Source organism: Artibeus jamaicensis, unplaced genomic scaffold (genome assembly GCF_021234435.1).
Source record: "Artibeus jamaicensis isolate MK-2021 breed Jamaican fruit bat unplaced genomic scaffold, CSHL_Jam_final contig_3109, whole genome shotgun sequence".
In the NCBI taxonomy this organism is placed as follows: Eukaryota; Metazoa; Chordata; class Mammalia; order Chiroptera; family Phyllostomidae; genus Artibeus; species Artibeus jamaicensis.
In genome coordinates this window covers 767,476-785,216 of record NW_026521716.1, presented here as the reverse complement: position 1 = coordinate 785,216, position 17,741 = coordinate 767,476, and the positions used below count along the sequence as shown (strand labels likewise).

Here is a 17,741-nt window from a genome sequence, read left to right as displayed (position 1 = left end):
ACCCCGAACGGCACACGTGGAACGTGTTTCAGAGGGCTGGCGGAGAGGGACCATCCCCTCGGGAGGGCCACAGCGGTCAAGGCGACCGAGGCTCGGGCTCTGCAGCCCACTCATTCTTCCCGCTGCCTTGGGCGTCCTCTGCAGGAGCCCTGGAGTCCCCAACGCCAGACCCCACGGGGTGACCCAGGCTGGTGCTTCTCACTCAGTTCTCAGCCTCATTGCAATGGGCTGATGACAGCGCCTTCTTCTGGAGCATGTGGAGAAGGCACTGGTCAGCCGGGCGGTCCCCAGCACGCCGTCCCCAGCGTCACCTCAGGTCAGCAGGGGAACGCAGGGCTCCGGGAGGAGCTCTCACCGCCCCCAGGTTCCACCGTCTGGGTCACAAAAAATGCGTATGAAACTCTCTGTCAAGGTTAGAAAACCAGAGTGATGGGCATGAGGCCGTGGATGCCCAAACCCCCAGAGTGTAGGACTCCACACGTGAACCCAGTGTCATCTGTGGGGTGACGACCAGGTGTCCACATAGGGGCATCCACTGCAACGACCGTCCCACTCTGGGGGGGGGATACTGACGATGAGGGAGGCTGTGCATGTTGGGGAGCAGGGGTACACGGGACATCTGTACCCTCCTCTCAACTTGGCAATTTTACCTAAAATTTCCCTGAAAAATAAAGCCCTTAAAAACGAAGGACATGTGCAAAACCGGTCAAATCTCACCAGTAAGGTCAAAGGATAGTGTACCGCCCTGCCTGATGTGGCTCAGCTGGTTGGACGTCATTCCACGAAGCGAAAGACCGCGGGTTCGGTCCCCGGTCAGCGCCTATGGCTGGGTTGTGGGTTCAGTCCCCGCTCAAGGTACGTATGAGAAGCAAATGACTGATATTTCCCTCTCGTATCAATGTTTCCCTCCCTCTTTTTCTCCCTACCTTCCCCTCTCTCTAAAACTAAATAAAGTCTTCTAAAAACAAAAAGGATATTATATCAATGCCCCGATTCCCCGATTCTGGTATCGTACTGTTGGCAGGTGATTAGGTCAGGAGGGTGGGGGCCTCACGAACGGGGTTAGTGCCCCCAGACGGAGGCCCCAGACAGCTCCGCAGCCCCTTCGGCCCCCTGAGGGTAAGGCAGCATCCACGACCCAGCCCTCGGCCCTCGCCAGACACCAAGTCCGCCAGTACCTTCCCAGTCTCCACAACTGCTGTTGCTGTGTAAGCCACCAAGCGGATGATATTTTTGAGACAACAGCATGAACGGACTGAGACAATGTGCGGGTCCCCCTGGCGGAACGCCTGAGGCTCTCCCCGCAGAGCGGCCCCCGGGGGCTCCTGCTCCGGGTGGGGGTGCACTCCTCGGTGCCATGGGCACGTCTGACTGGTGCGGAATCACGTCACTGATCTAAACATAGCTGGCTCCATGCGGGTTTCTTGTTGGGATGATGGAAATGTTCTAAAATTAACTGTGGTGATGGTTGTGCATGTCTGTGAATGAGTTAAAAGCACTGAGCTGCACAGTTGCAATGGGTGAATTGCATGGCACCTGAATTACACACAAAAAAATGTTGGCTGGCTGGTGCCATCTCTTGCTGCCTAATAAGTCCCCCAGCTCCCAGCAGAGCCCGGGGACAGAGAAGGCAGCGTCCCAGGCCTCCCGGCATCTGCACGGGAGGCAAGGAGACCGCTTTCTGGGACCCGGGCTGTTGCACACAGGTTTTTGGGGCCCTGGCTGGTTACATGGGGCACACGAGAGTCCGAGAGCAGGGAGGACGAGAGGAACGGTGGAGAGTATTCTGAACTCCGGCTTCTGGGTCCTCACTTCCTTTGCTCGAAAATGCAGTCAGGTCCTGGAGCCCCCAGGACACTCAGTCCCCCCCCGTCTTGCGAACCCAAGATAACCACCTGTGTCCTGTCCGCTCCCCTTCCAGCTTTGGCAAGGAGAGGACGACACTCTGGACCTGGGGGAACCCCAGAAGGGCAGGAAGGCCCAGCCCTGGTAGGTGGGGCTGGCCAGAGGCCCCAGAGAAAGCTCAAGGGGCTGTCCTCTCCTTAGGAGGCGGGGATCTCACAGGTACAGCCCAGCACCCTGTCCAGAGGGGCCCGCTGGCAGCGGGCCGGTGCAGGGCAGCGAGGGCCGCCCGGACTGGGAATGCCCGGCTGCAGCCAGGGAGGTGGGATGGCGGTGAGGCTCCTGCTCTCTGCGTTTGTGTGTGGTTTCCAGATTACCTACACTAAACCGGGGGTACACTTTTCCAAATTGAAAACAACGTCACTGAAGAGAAAAGCGATGGGGTTCGGAGGGGAGGAGGACGAACTCTCCCACCATTCTCTGCGGTGGGACGGCTAATTCTAGAAATGCTGAGGGCACAGGAAGTGTCCCCCGGCCAGCCATTGCTGATGGGCACCCAGCAATGGGCCTCCTCCCACCCCCACTCACCGGTGGGTACAGCGTGGCCTTGGTGCTGGATGAGCTGCTGGATGAGGCCCCGGTGACATGGTTCCGGTCGTAGAGGGGCACCCCGCCCCGGCCCCCCATCAGGCTCACGGAACTCATCACGGACTTGCCACATGAGATGCCTGCAGGGGGAGGAGACAAGGCAGGTCAGGGCTGGGGCACCCCACAGACATGGCTCCTGCCACCCATGAGACCCAAGTTCAGGTGAGTAGGCCCGTCTCCCCCAGGCCCAGCGCCCACTACCAGTGTGAGCCGCCTCTGAAAAACCAGAGATGCACAGCACCTCCCTGAGGGGCCGCCGTGGGCCGCAGGTGTGGACTCGGAGGGTCTCGGCACAGGGTCGCCTGGCACAGAGAGGGCCCCGGTCTCTGGGCGCTGCTGGAACAGCAACCACGCACTGCCTCGGGCCTCCCTGGGCTGTGGGGGCCCCTGACGGCCCCACTCCCCCAAGGAGAATCAGGTCTCATCCGCACACAGACATCAGGGTCCCGGAGGGCTGGCCCTGGGCAGGGGGACAGGATGGGAGAGGGACCCAGGGCTGGACAGGCACTGGGGAATCCCCAAGATGGCCCTGGAGATGACCTCAGTGACCCCCTCGGGGCTAAGCACCACTGACTGACCTCACCTCCCAGGGCACACTGTGATGTGAACCGGTGCAGTTCAGCCTGGCGGTGCCACCTGGGGATCTAGACACGTGGCCCCTCTGGCCGGAGGACACCCCACGGTCGTTTTAACTGCACAGCCATGGTCTGAGCTGCACTCAGGACAAAACTGCTTGTTGCACACCCAGAGACTCCACTGACTCTAGAGAGAGCCCTGCTGCCCTCACAAGAGCACGCGAGACATATCCCACGAGAATGCTGAAGGTCAAACCCAAAGAGGTGTCCCCACACCTCCAAGACCACAGGACAGGTCGCAGCTGTGCAGCCTCTGTGTTGAAGGACTGTGACTCGGAATTCCAGCTCAGCAGGAGCCTGAGTGCTGGGATCGGCTAGTGATGTCTGCCCTGTGCCCCGCACAGGTTGTGGTAGCAGTGTTCCAATCCCTTCACCCCAGATCCTGGCGGGACTACTCTCCCCACCTCTGCCCAGGGCCCCTGCTTATCTCAGGCTGCTTACCTGTGAAGGGACCATGTTGTGAGGTGCCCGGAGCTATGAAATTGAGGGGCACATGGGGGGTCCCACTGACGTACTCATGCGGGAAGGGCCCGCTGGCCCCTGTGTAGCGCTGACACACCACACGCTGGCAGACAAAGTAGACCCCGCCCATGACAAAGAGCGAGAGGATGATGCCGATGACGGGGCCGATGGCACTGCTGTGGGCCGGGGGCTCGTCCAAGAACGGCTTGGTGATTTCTGCCAGAGCACAGGCAGGAAGAGGTGGTCAGCGTTAGCCGCCAAGGACCAGGCTCCCCTGTGGGGAGAGGCCGTGTGCCCTGGAGGAGCTGGTTCTGCCCAGGCCCAGCACCCACTGATGGAGGGCCAGAAAAAGGGAGGTGCTGGGGTGCTGCGGCCCGGGAGCCACGCTAACCGCAGTAGGACCGGCCCACTGCCCCCTGGCCTGCCTGGAGCACCTTCCTCTCCCTCCTCCTGCTGCTCTGTTTGGCTAAGCTCCACCCGCACCCCCGATGGCCCCTCAGCAGTGACTCCCCCACAGCAGCCTACTCATCCCCCTTTGTCTGGGGCTCTCCGTGGCAGCTAGAAATGTGTACACAGTTGCTCCTATGAGTCATGAGCTGGGCCAGGAGGCTGGGGGGCTGGTTACAAGGACTGACCACCAGGCAGTAGGTGTAGGGCAGGCAGGCAAAGCCTGGGGTCTCCCCGCCCACTAGCAATGGAATTCACCCATGCAGAGGGGCTGGGCTTTCAGGTGTGCCAGGGGCCCAGGACCTTCCTCACTGAGCCACACAGAAATCCTGAGTGTGACCACTGTGAGGGGCAGAGTGTGGCTGGGCCTGGGCTTAGGGGACTCAGCCCGGCCTGCAAAGCCAGGAGCCAGCTTGGGGCTGCACAGGTGCATCCAAGGGGTCCATCTGGGAATCCTGTGTATGGGATTGCCAGGTGACGTGGTATTCCTTGGGCTTTGTCCACTATTAAAGCCACCAGGGCCTGGGAAGGCTGTCTGAGATTCAGACAGGATGGAAACTCAGCTCTGGACTCAGCTTGGACACAGCCTGGCAAGGGAGATTTTGATGGCTGACAGCTGCTGCTGGGCAAGGTCCCTGGGCAGAAACTGGAATGTTCCACAGCTCATGGTCTCCCCTTCCCCCTTCCAGCTCAGCCTCTCAGCTTCCCCCGCCTCCGGGAAGCCTTCCCTGCCTGCCACCACGGCCGAGTACTTCCAATCCCCTAGCCTCCTTGAGCACGGTCCCCAGTTGGTTTCCTCCCACCCCTCACACCCCTGGGGCAGGACCTCAGCACCAGGGAGACCCCAGCCCTCTGTGGGAAGCTGCTCACCACACATGAGCTCGTCAGAGCCATCGATACAGTCAGGGAAGGAATCACACTGCTGCTTGATCAAGATGCACTGGCCACTGGCGCACCGGAACTGGTTGGGCAAGCAGACAGCTGCAAGGAGGGAAGCGTGTACTGAAAAAAGTCCGAGGGTGAGACAGCTCCCTGCCCAACCACCCTGGATCCGACAACAAAGGTCTGGGTTCCAAATGCAGAGCAGACAAATGGGGCCCTTTCTAGCACTGGGTCGGAGGGTGGTGATCCAGCATGCACCCTCCCCTTGAAGACCCCCGTTCCAAGGCCTCTGCAATGCTGGTGTCAGGACTGGCAGGGAAGACACCCTGAAGACCCCCCCAGAGATACTGATCAGGCTCCTATCACAGGGCAGACCCCAAACAGCACAGGGACTAACCTAGCCCCAGCCCCAAGGCACTCCCAGGTCACAGGAAGTGACAGCCAACTAGAGGATGGCCCACAAGAAGCCTTGGCTCCCCAGACAGAGCGGGGCAGGGGACAGATGAGGTCTCAGCAGAGGCACCCCATGCAAGTGACCAGTGCTGCTCGGAGACTTTCAGGGTGGGAGGAAGAGAGAGGCTGGGTACCGATGGCTGCTGCCGATACAGCCCCTCCTGCTCCCGAATGCTGTCCTGGGAGGAGTGAGGGCCCCAGCAGGGAGGCCACTGCCCAGGGGCTCAGCCATCAGGCATAGACTTGCTATCTAGGCTCCCCACCTGCCCCGCTCCGGGTGTCTGGCTCTTGGGACTGGAGACAAAAAGTCCCTGTTCTCCAAACAGATGGGACAATCGGGAAGGTTTTGGAACAGCTGGTGGACCCCAGAGGCTGCAGGAGCACAGGGAGCGGCATTTGCATCGGGGGATGCGAGGGGAGAGCACATGTTCAGGCTCTGAGGGCCACGGGTCTCTATCGTTATCTGCTGGACTCCGCTGTTTTCGCCCACCGAGAAATGAATGAGGCTGCCTGTGTCCCCACCGGATTTCATTTACCAAAATAAGTGGTGGTCTGCATTTAGCCGCCAGGCCAGTTTGCCAATCCCTGGTGTGCAGCCTCCACCAGATCTTTAAAGGGTCTCTCAGCTAGAAAGACTTAACGACTGTGACTTCATAGAAACGTCTGGGGAAATGACCCCCTCCCCTGCCCTGCCATCCTCTCCCATAGAATCGCCACTGGTCACAAACAGGGCTGGCAGGCAGTGACCAGGCAGCATCTGTGTTACCTACGCACAGGACCTGCCAACTCTGGGGGGAGGCAGTGAGAGGGACCCCTGAGCACTCAGTGGCAGTCACAGGCCGGGCTGCTACCCATAAGTGACGGGAACCGTCAGCCAGGCCATTTTTGAAGGGGAGACTCACAGGGGCACAGAGGAAAGGTTCACTGCCAAGTGGGCCCGGGACAACAAGGCCAGTCTCTCTGTGCCTCCTGGTCCAACGGGTCGCTAGAAACCACTCAGGGGTACGTGTTGGCCATGTACACCGTCTTTCGGGCTGGGCGTTTGCTGTGCCGAGGTGTAAGCCACAAGCGGGACTTGCCTTGGGTGTCGGCAAAACCCTTGCCTGAACGAAGGACCGCAGGGCTGACTCTCATTGTCCACTGCCGTCAAGCCAAACTGGCAGGGCAGGATGCCGGCAAGTGGCGAGGGTTTCCTTATTTGGCCTAAAGTAACTTCTTCCCCTCCCAAGCTGAGGAGGGCTTGGCCACTTTGCTCCCATCATAGGGTTTACAGAGACCCTACCCTGTGCGGCCAGAGACCTGCGAGGGTAAGACAAGGGGCCCCGAGAAAGGAGGTGGACAGGGCGTGGCCTGGGTAGGGCCAGTTGGGGCGGGGCCTTGGTGGGCAGGGCCGGGAAGGGCCAATGGGGCGTGGGCAGATGGACAGGGGCGGGGCCTCACCTTCGCAGTCAGCCTCATCAGAGCGGTCCTGGCAGTCGGCCTCTCCATCGCAGCGCAGTCTCAGGTCCACACACTGGCCCCGGGCGCAGGGAAACTGGGCGGCAGAACACACGGGGCAGCCCTCCTCGTCGCTCTGGTCGTCGCACTCAGGGAAGCCGTCGCAGCGCCAGGCCCCGGGGATGCAGTCAATCTCTCCAGTTGCGCAGGCAAATTGGTCCGGGGAGCACGTGGGAGGCTCTAGGGAGGACAGAAACACTGTCACACGCCACAGTCACACGTCCCCATTACCCGGCCGCACAAAGAAAACCCGGGAGCTATCAGCGTGTGTGGTCCCCACCGCAGTGTGTCCTGTGCCTGCCCCAGCCCTGGTGCAAGATGAAGGCGGGGCCTGACTGGTGTGCTCAGGGGCCTGACATGCGCAGTGGGCTGAGCGTGGGCCTGCGAACCGAGCCGAAGGGCTGCCGGTTAAATCGGTGAGGCCATCTGCCAGGGCTGCAGGCAGTCCCCACCCGGAGGCCAGGGAGAGGCAACTGATGGACGTTCTCACACACTGATGTTTCTCTCCCTTTCTCCCTCCCTTCCCCTTTCTCTGAAAATAAATTTAAAAAACAATTTAAAGATAAAAGCAGTGAGTGGTAATAAATGTTAGCTGAAAGACATGGACTTTCTTTGTTTTTTGTTTTTTTTCATTGAAGGGAAATGGGACTGGGACGCAGATAGGCAGAGATGAGGGGGCGCCGGCAGACAGAAAGGAGGGGACCTGCTCTACTCTGGGCTGCCTGCCCCCTTCCCAGGGTTTTCCATTGCCATCCCTCCTCCTCTTGGTGTGGGAAGTCACAGAAAACTGAGGCCAGGAAGTCGGCCAGAGTTCCCTTTTAAGGATTAACCTCAGTCCTCAACACCCTTTAAACCTAAGGAAAAAACTGTTTGTTTCATGTAGAAACGACACCTGTAAACCTTTCAACATGTGGGACCCAAGTGGCTCCCACATAACCAACCACCAGGCTCTCAACCAGCTGAGGGAGGTGCAAGGCAGGATGGGGGATATGGGCAAACATGGAAAGAAGCTGGGTTGCCCCCACTGGGCCCACCCACACAGGACATGCCGGGGACAGCAGGAGCCGGGGTGCACAGGTGCCTGGAAGGAGCCAGCAACAGATGTCTGCCCGCTGAGCCACCGACAGAGACCATGCAGAGTGGCTGGGGTCCAAGGGACCCAGTGACTGCAGGGGACACATTCGTCTCAAGCTCACAAGAAACAGTCATCCAGACAGACACATGTTGGGCCAGGAAACAGATCTGAGCAAAGTTAAAAGGACAAAAATCCCTCAACATCTGTTCTCAGACCACAGTGTGATCAAACGAGAAATTGGTTAGGAGATTACACACACCCTTCTATATAACACAGGGGACAAGGAATACACCACAAGAGAAATTTTAAAATGCTTGAACTGAAAATGAAAATGCAAAATTATGAATATTTGTGGATACCGCAAAAGCAGTGTTTAGAGGGAAATTCATAGCCCTGCAGGCATGTATTAGGAAAGAAAGGATGGTAAGCAATGCATCTGCTTTGGAGATGGAACTGCAGAGGGACTGTGATTTTACAAGGATGCAGGGCAGCCGTGAGTGGGCAGAGAATCAGATCCCTGCCCAGCTTCCCAACAGAAAGTACTGAGGTCACATCTACCGCCACAGGTCAGCAGGTTCTGCAGGAGCACGAGGTGGACAGGGCAGGAGCACCGCGGTGTCCCGTCACCCTTGGCAATGCAGATGTGGGAGCAGCCGCCGTTGTCCCGGGCACACGGGTGGGCCGCTGCAGAGACAAAAAGAGGGAGCGAGTCGAGCTTTGCCTCCCACCTCAGGACTGCAGTCCAGGGGGTAAGGGCCAGGCCAGAATGCACAAGAACGGCCTTCATGTTGCCCAGGCCCCTGCAGATCCTCCCACTCAACTCCCCGGGCGGCCTCCTGAGTCTGCGCCTAGCGACGCTGCACTTTGTAGTTGAGGAAACCGAAGCTGAAAGCAGTTACCGAACTTGCCCAACATCACACACCAGCATGTCTTCACCGGCCCCCACTACACCCCCAACCGGCGCTCTACGCTGCCCATCTGTCTGTCTTTCACTCGCGGAGTAGTGGGCTGAGTGGGGGCCCCCCCCAAAAGGTGTGTCCACATCCTACTACCCAGAACCTGTGAACACAGCCTGATTTAGAAACAGGGTCTTTGCAGATGTAATCGAGTGAAGAATCTGGAGATAAGGTCTTTCTGGATCAGCTGGTGGGCCTAAAGCTAATGTAAGTGTCCTCGTACGAGATGACCGTGGGGTGAAAACAGACAAAGCCATGAAGGCCACATGATCACGGAAGCAGAGATGGAGAGACATGGCCCCCCTACGAGAAGCAGAAAAACACTGCTCCTTCCGGAGCCTCGGCCAGGGGCTGATCCTGCAGAAGTCCACCTTGACCTTGGACTTCCGGCCTCCAGAGCTATGGGAGAATACACTTCTGTTGCTTTAAGTCACCTAGTTTGCGGTGATTTATTGCAGTGACTGCAGGAAACAATGGCACACGGGTCTGACTCCCTGAGGGACTCACATTTCAGTTCAACTAACCCTGCACCCAGTACTGGAGGAAGCCTGGGGAGGGAAGGGTGTGCCTGACCCTGACCCCCGGCGCGGGGAGATGGCAGAGGGCACTCGGCTCCCCACCCCCAGCGGTCAACACAGTCGTGACGGAGTCCCTGTGTCAGAGGTCACACCCGGCTCTGTGAGGGGAGCCCAGGACCTCGATCAGACCCACGTGCTTGCACTTCGCACATAATTCTATCGAACGCGGTCACCAACTCGCCTACGACGGACAAGCCCCATGGCCTAAAACACGAGCCCCATCGTGTTTCTTAGCCAACTGTCAGGGGGAAGATAGCGTCCTGTCCAGGCCCTGCTGTCCTGAGATACAAAGTAGAATTACGTGAAATGTGCCTAATGTGATAACACAGAGAGCACAGGGCCTAGGAGTCCCAGCACGGCATGGCTGGGGGTCCGAGGGGCGAAGCTCCTCCACCACGAGGGGGCCTCCTGAGCGCAGGGACAGCAAGGAGTCAGGAGCAGCTACTCAGACAGAGGAGGGAAGGGGCTCAGATGCAGACAGAGGGGTTCTGGGGAGCCAGCAGATGGTCGGTGAGAGGACGAGGGGCTGCAGGGAGGCTAGTGAGGGGGCACTCCCAGGGACTTAAAGGTGACCAGACCCTGGGTATCGCAGGACAGGGACAGCAGTGGCCCTGCTCACCCTGTGGCCAGCCCAGGCATACTGATTGACCGACCGAAGGATGAGAAGACCAAGACTCGGGCAGCCTACAAGGCTTGGGCCTGTACCGGCATGTGTAGAGGGGGAGAGGTCCCGCTCCCCCAAGGCCTGAGGCGCAGCCCGACTGTGATAGGCAGAGCCTTAAATGCCCTCCAATTTCCCACCCTAACCCCTGGCACAAGGGGCGTGATGAGCTAATCATGCCCAGGGTTTTGCAGGTGTAACAAAGGCAACTGACTAGTCAGCCCAGTTGCGTTCATCAACAGGGAGACACAAAGATGGGCAGAATCTACCCGCGGGCCCCTGAAGAGCAGAGTGGATTCTCCAGCTGGAGGTCAGAGGCTCGGATCTGTCACTGGGACGGAGGGGAGCACAGGGGGCGGACCCGAGCATGAACTCTGGGAGCCAAGGGGGCCGGTTCGGGGCCGCTGTGCTATGAGCACGTGCCCAGCCTCCCCCAGTGGCCCCCACACTACCCGCCCTCCACGTACAGAACTCCTCCAGGCTAATGTCCTCCACGGCGTGGATGCCGGTCAGGTGGGCGACACGGCCCTGGACGCGTGTCCTCTTGTCCCCTGTGGTCTTGTCTACACGCTCGATCATCTGCTGCTGGCGGTCAGTCCAGTAAAGATGCTGGCCCAGCACGGTCAGGCCCACGGGCTGCACGATGTTGGCATCCTCCAGGGTCAGGCGGTTGGCCCCTGCAAGCGGGACAAGCGCCCCCTGAGCAGTGGTTGATCCCGAGAGCTCGGCCCAGGCTTGGCTTGGGAGAATGGAGGGCTGCCAAGGAAGCTGGGCGGCTTTCACCCTGGGGCTGGGAGCTGGGGCAGATCTGAGACCAGCCCTCGGACAGCCCTGCTCCCACCTGGGCCGGCCTTGGGATCAGGGAAATAAGACCCCAACCACAGATCCTGGTCGCTGGTCCCCTGTAAGCAAGGTACCTCCTGCCCCCCCATCTCACCCCATCTTATGGAAGAAAAGGCCCTGGAAGCCCCAACTCTCACTCCTCCGCAGCCCGCAGGCCTCCTGGTCTAAGGCAGCCCCCTATGAACCTGGGCATGGGAGGCAGAGGCTGGGGCCGGCTCCTGCCCTACCTCATGCTGTGGGACCCAGAGAAACTTGCTCACCCTCTCTGAGCCTCATCTTCAGCCTCTGCCACTCACGGATCTTAGAACTCCCGGTGGAACTATATGAGGTGTACATGAAACCCGAGCCCTGTGTCCACTCCCTGACAATTGTGGCCACTGCCACCACCATTACCTATGACAAGGAAGGCCACGCATCCCTGGGAAGCTCAGATCAGTGGGCTGCCAAGGACCCGATCCCCGGGACGCCCAGGGCACGCACCTGACAGGTCACAGCTTTCGATGCGCTTCAGGTCTGCGTCCACCCAGAAGAGCTTGCCCAGCGCATTGTCCACCACGAGGGCCACAGGGCGGATGAGGCCTGTGGTGAAGAGGACCTCACGCTCAGTGCCGTCCAGGGCCGCGCGCTCGATCTTGGCTGCTCGGTCCTGCATGTTGGTGAAGTACAGGTACCTACGGGAGGGGAGCGGGTGAGAGATGGGCGCTGTGTCCTGCCGTCTCCTCAGCCAGGATCCGGCCTGCGAAGCACCAGTCAGTCCAGGCCCTGACCCTGCGGGTGTCCAGAGGTGCTTTGGCAAGTTACCAGTCACACGACCCAGCCTCTCGGGGCTGGCCCCTGTGGCGAAAGTCACACCCTGTACTGAGTTGAATGGTGTACCCTCAAACACACGTCCATCCGGAACCTCAGGATGTGACCTTATTTGCAAGCGGGGTCTTAGCAGAGGGAATTAAGGATCGAGATGAGGCCAGCCCGGGTTAGGGAAGGTCCCAAATCCAATGAAATTGCCTTCAAGGGGAGAAGAGAGGCCACACAGAGACACAGAAGTCCCTGTGAAAATGGAGACAAAGGCTGGAGTGGAGCAGCCACAAGTCTCGGGACACAGGGAGCCCACGGAAGCTGAGAGAGGCAGGGAGGACCCTCCCCGGGGAAGCAGGAGCCAGGGCCCTGCCCACACGTGACTGGGACTGGCGGTCTCTGGCGCTGGGAGAATGACATCTGTTGTTTTAAGCAACCCCCCCCCAAACATGTGGTCATGTGTTGTGGCAGCCCAGGGACTCGTTCTTGACCCCCCTGCCCCTCCAAGCTCCTCCAAGGGACTAAGAAGTCCCTGCCTCCAAGGAGAGCGGTTCACTTGGTTCCTGAGCAACCACCTATGTCACAGAGGCCTTTGCTGGCTGAGCCCTGTGCACTGCAGGGGCTGGTACGACTGTCATCTTCACTTTTTCAGACCAGAGCATTGAACCTCCGAGAGGTTACAGCACCTGCCCGAGCTCACACAGGTAGTAAAGTGACCAACTCGGGATTCCAACTGGGGTCTGCCTGGCCCCGGCCCCTGCGCTCGCTCCCGCCACCCCCAGGATGAGCTTCAGCAAGCAGTGGTTCCCCATGGGAACTTAAAGACAGCCACTGTGCTCCTGCCCCCAAACTTTAGGTGCTCAGCTTTATTTCTGAGCTTCCTGTCCTGTGGGCTTAAACCTCCCTCCCACCCGGTTAATCCCTTTGGGCCCTCAAGGTCTATCAGCACATCCCTGGTGCCTTCCTGCCCCTCGGACAGCCAGAAGGCCAACAGGTGGGAGCATCGGGGACCTTCCTGGCGGGAAAAACCTCTCAGGAACTGAAGCTGTGCCCAGGAACAGCCACCTTGTGAGACAGTGAGCTCCCTGTGGTGGAGCATATGTGAGTGACTTGCCAGCCACCACCTGCGATGCTGGCGGAAGGGATTTCTGTATAGGGTTCAAGGCTGACGGGAATGGCACAAAACTTATCTGCTTCCTGTGTCTCTCAGCAAAACCTGGGCCCTCCCCACACCTGCATCCTGCCAAGATCATCCCTGGGTGTCTCTGCTTTGTGCGGTGACCACGAACAAGGGAGTGTTCCCCCGTCCTGCTCTGGCTGCTGTGGTGGGGACCCTGGGGAACTCCCAACCCACCAGGATGTCGGGGGCGGAAAACCCCGCCCAGCCCAAGAGGCTAATGTTCAAGGAAGGGTCACCGGCCCACCCCCTTGGGGCACAGCCCCCCACATCGTGGTGGCCACCTGCCCCTTTGGACTCATACCCGCGCTCGGCGTTGACGACGATGGCCCTTGGCTTGTCTCGGTCCCCACGGAGCACCACGCCCATGGCGTCCCCACTCAGCCTGTGGACGTTGATGGTGTTGGTGGCCTCGCACGTCCAGAACAGTGTCCGGCTGTAGATGTCGATGCTGAGATCGTGCGGCTGCCTGTCTGAGTTCTGGCTGGGGCTCGGGGAGGTCAGGATGGAGGGCTGCGAACAGTGAGCAGGCGCGCTGCAGGCACGGCTGGGAGGGCTGAGGCCCCGGGACCCAAGCCCAGGCCCAGAGTCAAAATCCCTCTCCCAGTCCTTCTCTCCCAGCCCTGTTCCTGCCACATGAAGGACGCCCCATGCCTGGACAGTCCACCCAGGATCACGGCCCCTCCTGAAGACAGCTCCTCTCTCTCTCCCTCCCTCCTCATTTTCACAGACTAAAGTTTTGGATGAAGACCCTCAAATCTCACTGTTTTTTAAATTTAAGATGCCAGCACAAAGTATGCAGAACAGGGGTTAACCTTCGCTACCCTCTTCTCTGCAGGAGCAGCCAGGGGCCCAAGGTCTGGTGAGGGTGCAGGGCCAGGTGAGGGTGAGGATGCAGGACCGGGTGAGGGTGCAGGGCCGGGGGAGGTGGGGGGGGGTGAGGCAGGGCGGGGAGGTGCGGCCAGGGAGGGAGGGCCAGGTGAGGGTGAGGGTGCAGGGCCAGGTGAGGGTGAGGGTGCAGGGCCAGGTGAGGGTGAGGGTGCAGGGCCAGGTGAGGATGCAGGGCCAGGTGAGGGTGCAGGGCCAGGTGAGGATGCAGGGCCAGGTGAGGGTGCAGGGCCAGGTGAGGGCGCTGGGCCAGGTGAGGGTGAGGATGCAGGGCCAGGTGAGGGTGAGGATGCAGGGCCGGGTGAGGGTGCTGTGGGAGCTGGGCCTGAAACCGAACTTTGGGACACAGTCATCTGAAGAGCCAGCTGAGAACGGCACCGTGAAACAACGGCTGCCCGAGCCCCTCCCCTGGGAGACAACCTTGAATGGCTGGCCGGTCTAATAAAATCTCAACTTCAATTTTCATGCAAGTAATGAAGTTTAGGCCAGTGCAACATTTCTACCTAGAATTTATTCAACACGAACACCAACACCCTCCTCCTCGCCGATACAAAGTGCTACTTAGACACGCAGTGTGTTCCCGGCAGAACCGCCCACCCAGGTGGACCAACCCAAGTGTCCACTGACAGAGGAACAGAGAAGCCAGGCGTGGTCCATCCACACCACGGGGCACGGCTCCACCTTGAGGAGGAGGGAAACTCCGACAGCTGCCGCAGCAGGATGAGCCCCGAGGACACTGTGCTCACTAAAATAAGCAAGATGCACAAAGACACCCGATCTCCTAAGTATCCGATTCCACGGTGCCGAGAACAGTCCCATTCACAGACAGACAAAGTAGAATGGCAGGCGGGGGGCAGGCAGGAGTGGGGGGAGCTCTGTGTGATGGGGGCAGAGTTTCAGTCTGGGAAGATGAGCAGTTCCAGAGACCGAGGCTCTGGTCAGGGCGACGCAGCAACACGAACGTACTCAATGTCGCCGAACGCCATGCTTAAAAACTAGTAAATGTTCCGTTATGGATGTACGCCACCATAAGAAGCTTAAAATGAAGAAGGAGGGAAACGTAGCCAAGCAGATGGCCATTTAAAACATTCTTGGGGCTGGGCAGGGTGCCCCTACAAAAGAATCAAAGCCAGATCCACCAGTTGTGGGGCTTAGCACGACACCGGGAGGGAACCATGTTTCCAAATTGAGTGAGACCCGAGCCGCTCCTGAGAGGGCTTCCTCTTCAAAGCCTTTCCCCGTTCGGGCCCAGACACAGTGAGGGAACCGTGAGGGATCGCCGGGGGAGGCTCTAAGGCAATTTGCACGCGGCAACTTTCTCAGCAGGATGTGCAGTCCGCCAATTAGCACCTCCCCATTCTTCCAGGGACCCGCAGTGGCTGTCACCTACGTGCCTCGGGATGAAAGAGCTCCATTTCCACCGGGCTCTGCACCCACAGAGATGATGGCACATGCCTCAAAGGGCGGGGCCCAGCCCGTCCAGACAGCGAGAAGGGAGAAAACAGCAAAATCTGCCGCATAGACTCCAAAACCATCTGGAACGCTCCACCGCCCAGCATTTCTCTCCATCCCTGTTCCAGCGGTATCAGAAGTTTGGCAGGAGGACATGGGCCCCCCCACACACACGGACCACTGGACTCTGAAAGAGGCCTCCGTTTCTGCGGAGTCTGGGTCTTTGGAAACCAGGAGGGCGAGCCAAGAACACCAGTGGAATAGGGGCGACAGTTCCCTGTCACTCAGAGACCTGGGCGAGCCCCGAGACTGCAGTGGAACGTCCTTCCTGGAACACAGGACGCAGGCGGTCCTGGAGAACGTGTGTTTTGAAAACTCAAATGTGCTCCAACGTGGCAATGTGCCGCGGGCCCTCTGAGCAGAACGTGGATTTTGCATTTGCTCCTGTGAGAAGCATCAGGTGAAGGCACCCAGCGCTGAGCTGAGTAGGAAAATAAATGTCCCCCCAACACCCTCTGTCTCCCTGTGAGCCCCCACATCCAGGCCCCGCTTTCGCAAAAGTCCACAGGCAGCGACCAACAGCCAAGCCCTCGGCCAAGTTCCGATCTCCTCCGGGAAAGCACCGTCTCCATGGGCATCCACGTCCTGTTTAACACGTGCGCAACGGTGCCCCTGGACCCAGTCCCCACCTCCCCATCGCTCCTGCATCAGCGATGGCGTTCCAGGAAACGTGCCCCGGCCCCTTCCCCCCACGAGCCTGAGGTTTGTGACTTTGCAAAGCGTGGAGATTCCAGAACGCATCTAGTGCATTAGAGCAGAACTGACTGTACAAATCCTACGAAACAGGAGCAAATCCAGAGTAAGCAATACCGACTACCCTGCAGAAAACCCCTGTGGAAAGAAGAGAAAAACCCCATAGGGTTTGACACCCCCCTCCACCCGCCACCAACTACTTCAAAAACTACAAAATCCACACGTCCTCAGTCTAAGGGTTTCAACCCCGATCAGGATTACACCGGGAAAGACATCATCGGAGCCCAAATCGCTGCTCACCCCAAACTGTCCCTCCGCTAAGGAAAGTGGGCGGAGCCTGGAGACTATGGGGAGACCTTCTGGCAGAAGCCTCCCTGGGCCCCCAACAGGCCCACCTACCTGGGTCCCATCATCTCTGGCTCGCTTGATGTTCTGGCGCCCATCCACCCAGTAGATGAACTTGTCCAGTGGGTCGTAGTCAATGGCCTTGACATTCCTCAGCCCGTGCAGGGGCAGGATGAGGTCTGGGCTGTGCTGGTCATCCGGGATCATCCGGCTGATGGCACTTTTCTGGCTGAATAGCAAGAAGGTGCTGGGCGCTGGGGTGAGGCAAAGAGATGGGGGTGTGGCAGGTCAGCTCCTAGGAGCTGGAGAGGGGGCCGCAGGGAGGATGGCACTCAGGTCATCACCGAGGGCAGATCTGCACACGCACCGCCCCCAGTGTACATGGGGAAAAGGCCGGAAGGACAGAGACCTGTTTCCTGGGGGTGGACTACAGGGAATCTCACTCTCCGTGTTACATGTATCTCCGTTGCAGTATTTTATGAGCTCGTGTCATTTTAAAAATAGGCACGCTTTCGTCTGTAAGTTCCCAAGACTTGGGGTGGAGGAAGGAAGGCAGCAGGCACCAGACTCCCGCTGCAAGCGCGCGTCACGCTCGGAGGACGTGTGATTTGCCCTGCGTCTCCATATGCTCCAGGGGACTGCTGAGGACAACACGGAGTGAACGGGGACTCCAGGAGGGGACGCTCCTCGGGGTGGTAGTGAGCAAAGCAGCCGGGATGCAGAAGCCACGCCTCTCAGAGTGTGTGGGAGGCCGCCAGGTGCCTCCCCAAGAGTGGGGAGTCCTAGGCTGTGGTCCCAGGCCCATCATGCACCAGCTCAGGGCCCCTAACCAGCCCTTAAGCCTCAAAGCCTGGGCCCGTTACCTGTGCGACCAGGATAAGGAAGGCCAGCGCTCCTGCCACCTAGGGCTGTGGGGGCCTCGGGCAAGGCCCCAGGGGACATGGGGCTTTATGACTTGCCACGCAAGCTGCGCAGAGGCTGCTGATGTCCCAGGGGGAAGCCTGCCAAGGGGACACACCCGCCCTCCCTGTGGCCTGTGGGAAAGTTGCTCCTGGGTTCTCTGAGCCTCCCTCTCTGACCGCTGAAACGAGCGCTTTTTAAAAGACCTACATAACGCAGAGGGCCCGTGTGAGGACTGTGCTCGGCACAGGGGGCCCCGCAGCTCTGGGTCTGGAGCCAGGACCCTGCCTGGATTCAAGCCTGGTCCAAACCTTAGCAGGTCTGTGACATCACATGGTTTACTACGCATCTCTGTGAAGTGAGGACAGTGACACCACCCACCCTGCAGGCCTGAGGATTAAACAAGTGCTGTAGAAAGGGTTCGGCCCTGGCTGGTGTGGCTCAGTCGATTG

General features: G+C 59.4%; 1 protein-coding gene across 1 annotated transcript in view; it reads right to left on the bottom strand.

The window, feature by feature from the left end:
- The window catches only part of LRP5 (LDL receptor related protein 5), an 86,141-nt gene that overhangs the window by 3,914 nt on the left and 64,486 nt on the right, over positions 1–17,741 (bottom strand). Inside the window, exons 13-21 of the mRNA XM_037135209.2 lie at positions 16,444–16,643; positions 13,256–13,464; positions 11,460–11,650; positions 10,604–10,813; positions 8,500–8,625; positions 6,810–7,046; positions 4,905–5,015; positions 3,567–3,803; positions 2,431–2,570 (exon numbers count right to left, since the gene is read on the bottom strand). Of these exons, the coding sequence (XP_036991104.2) occupies positions 2,431–2,570; positions 3,567–3,803; positions 4,905–5,015; positions 6,810–7,046; positions 8,500–8,625; positions 10,604–10,813; positions 11,460–11,650; positions 13,256–13,464; positions 16,444–16,643 (1,661 nt within the window). The remainder of the gene's footprint in view (positions 1–2,430; positions 2,571–3,566; positions 3,804–4,904; positions 5,016–6,809; positions 7,047–8,499; positions 8,626–10,603; positions 10,814–11,459; positions 11,651–13,255; positions 13,465–16,443; positions 16,644–17,741) is intronic.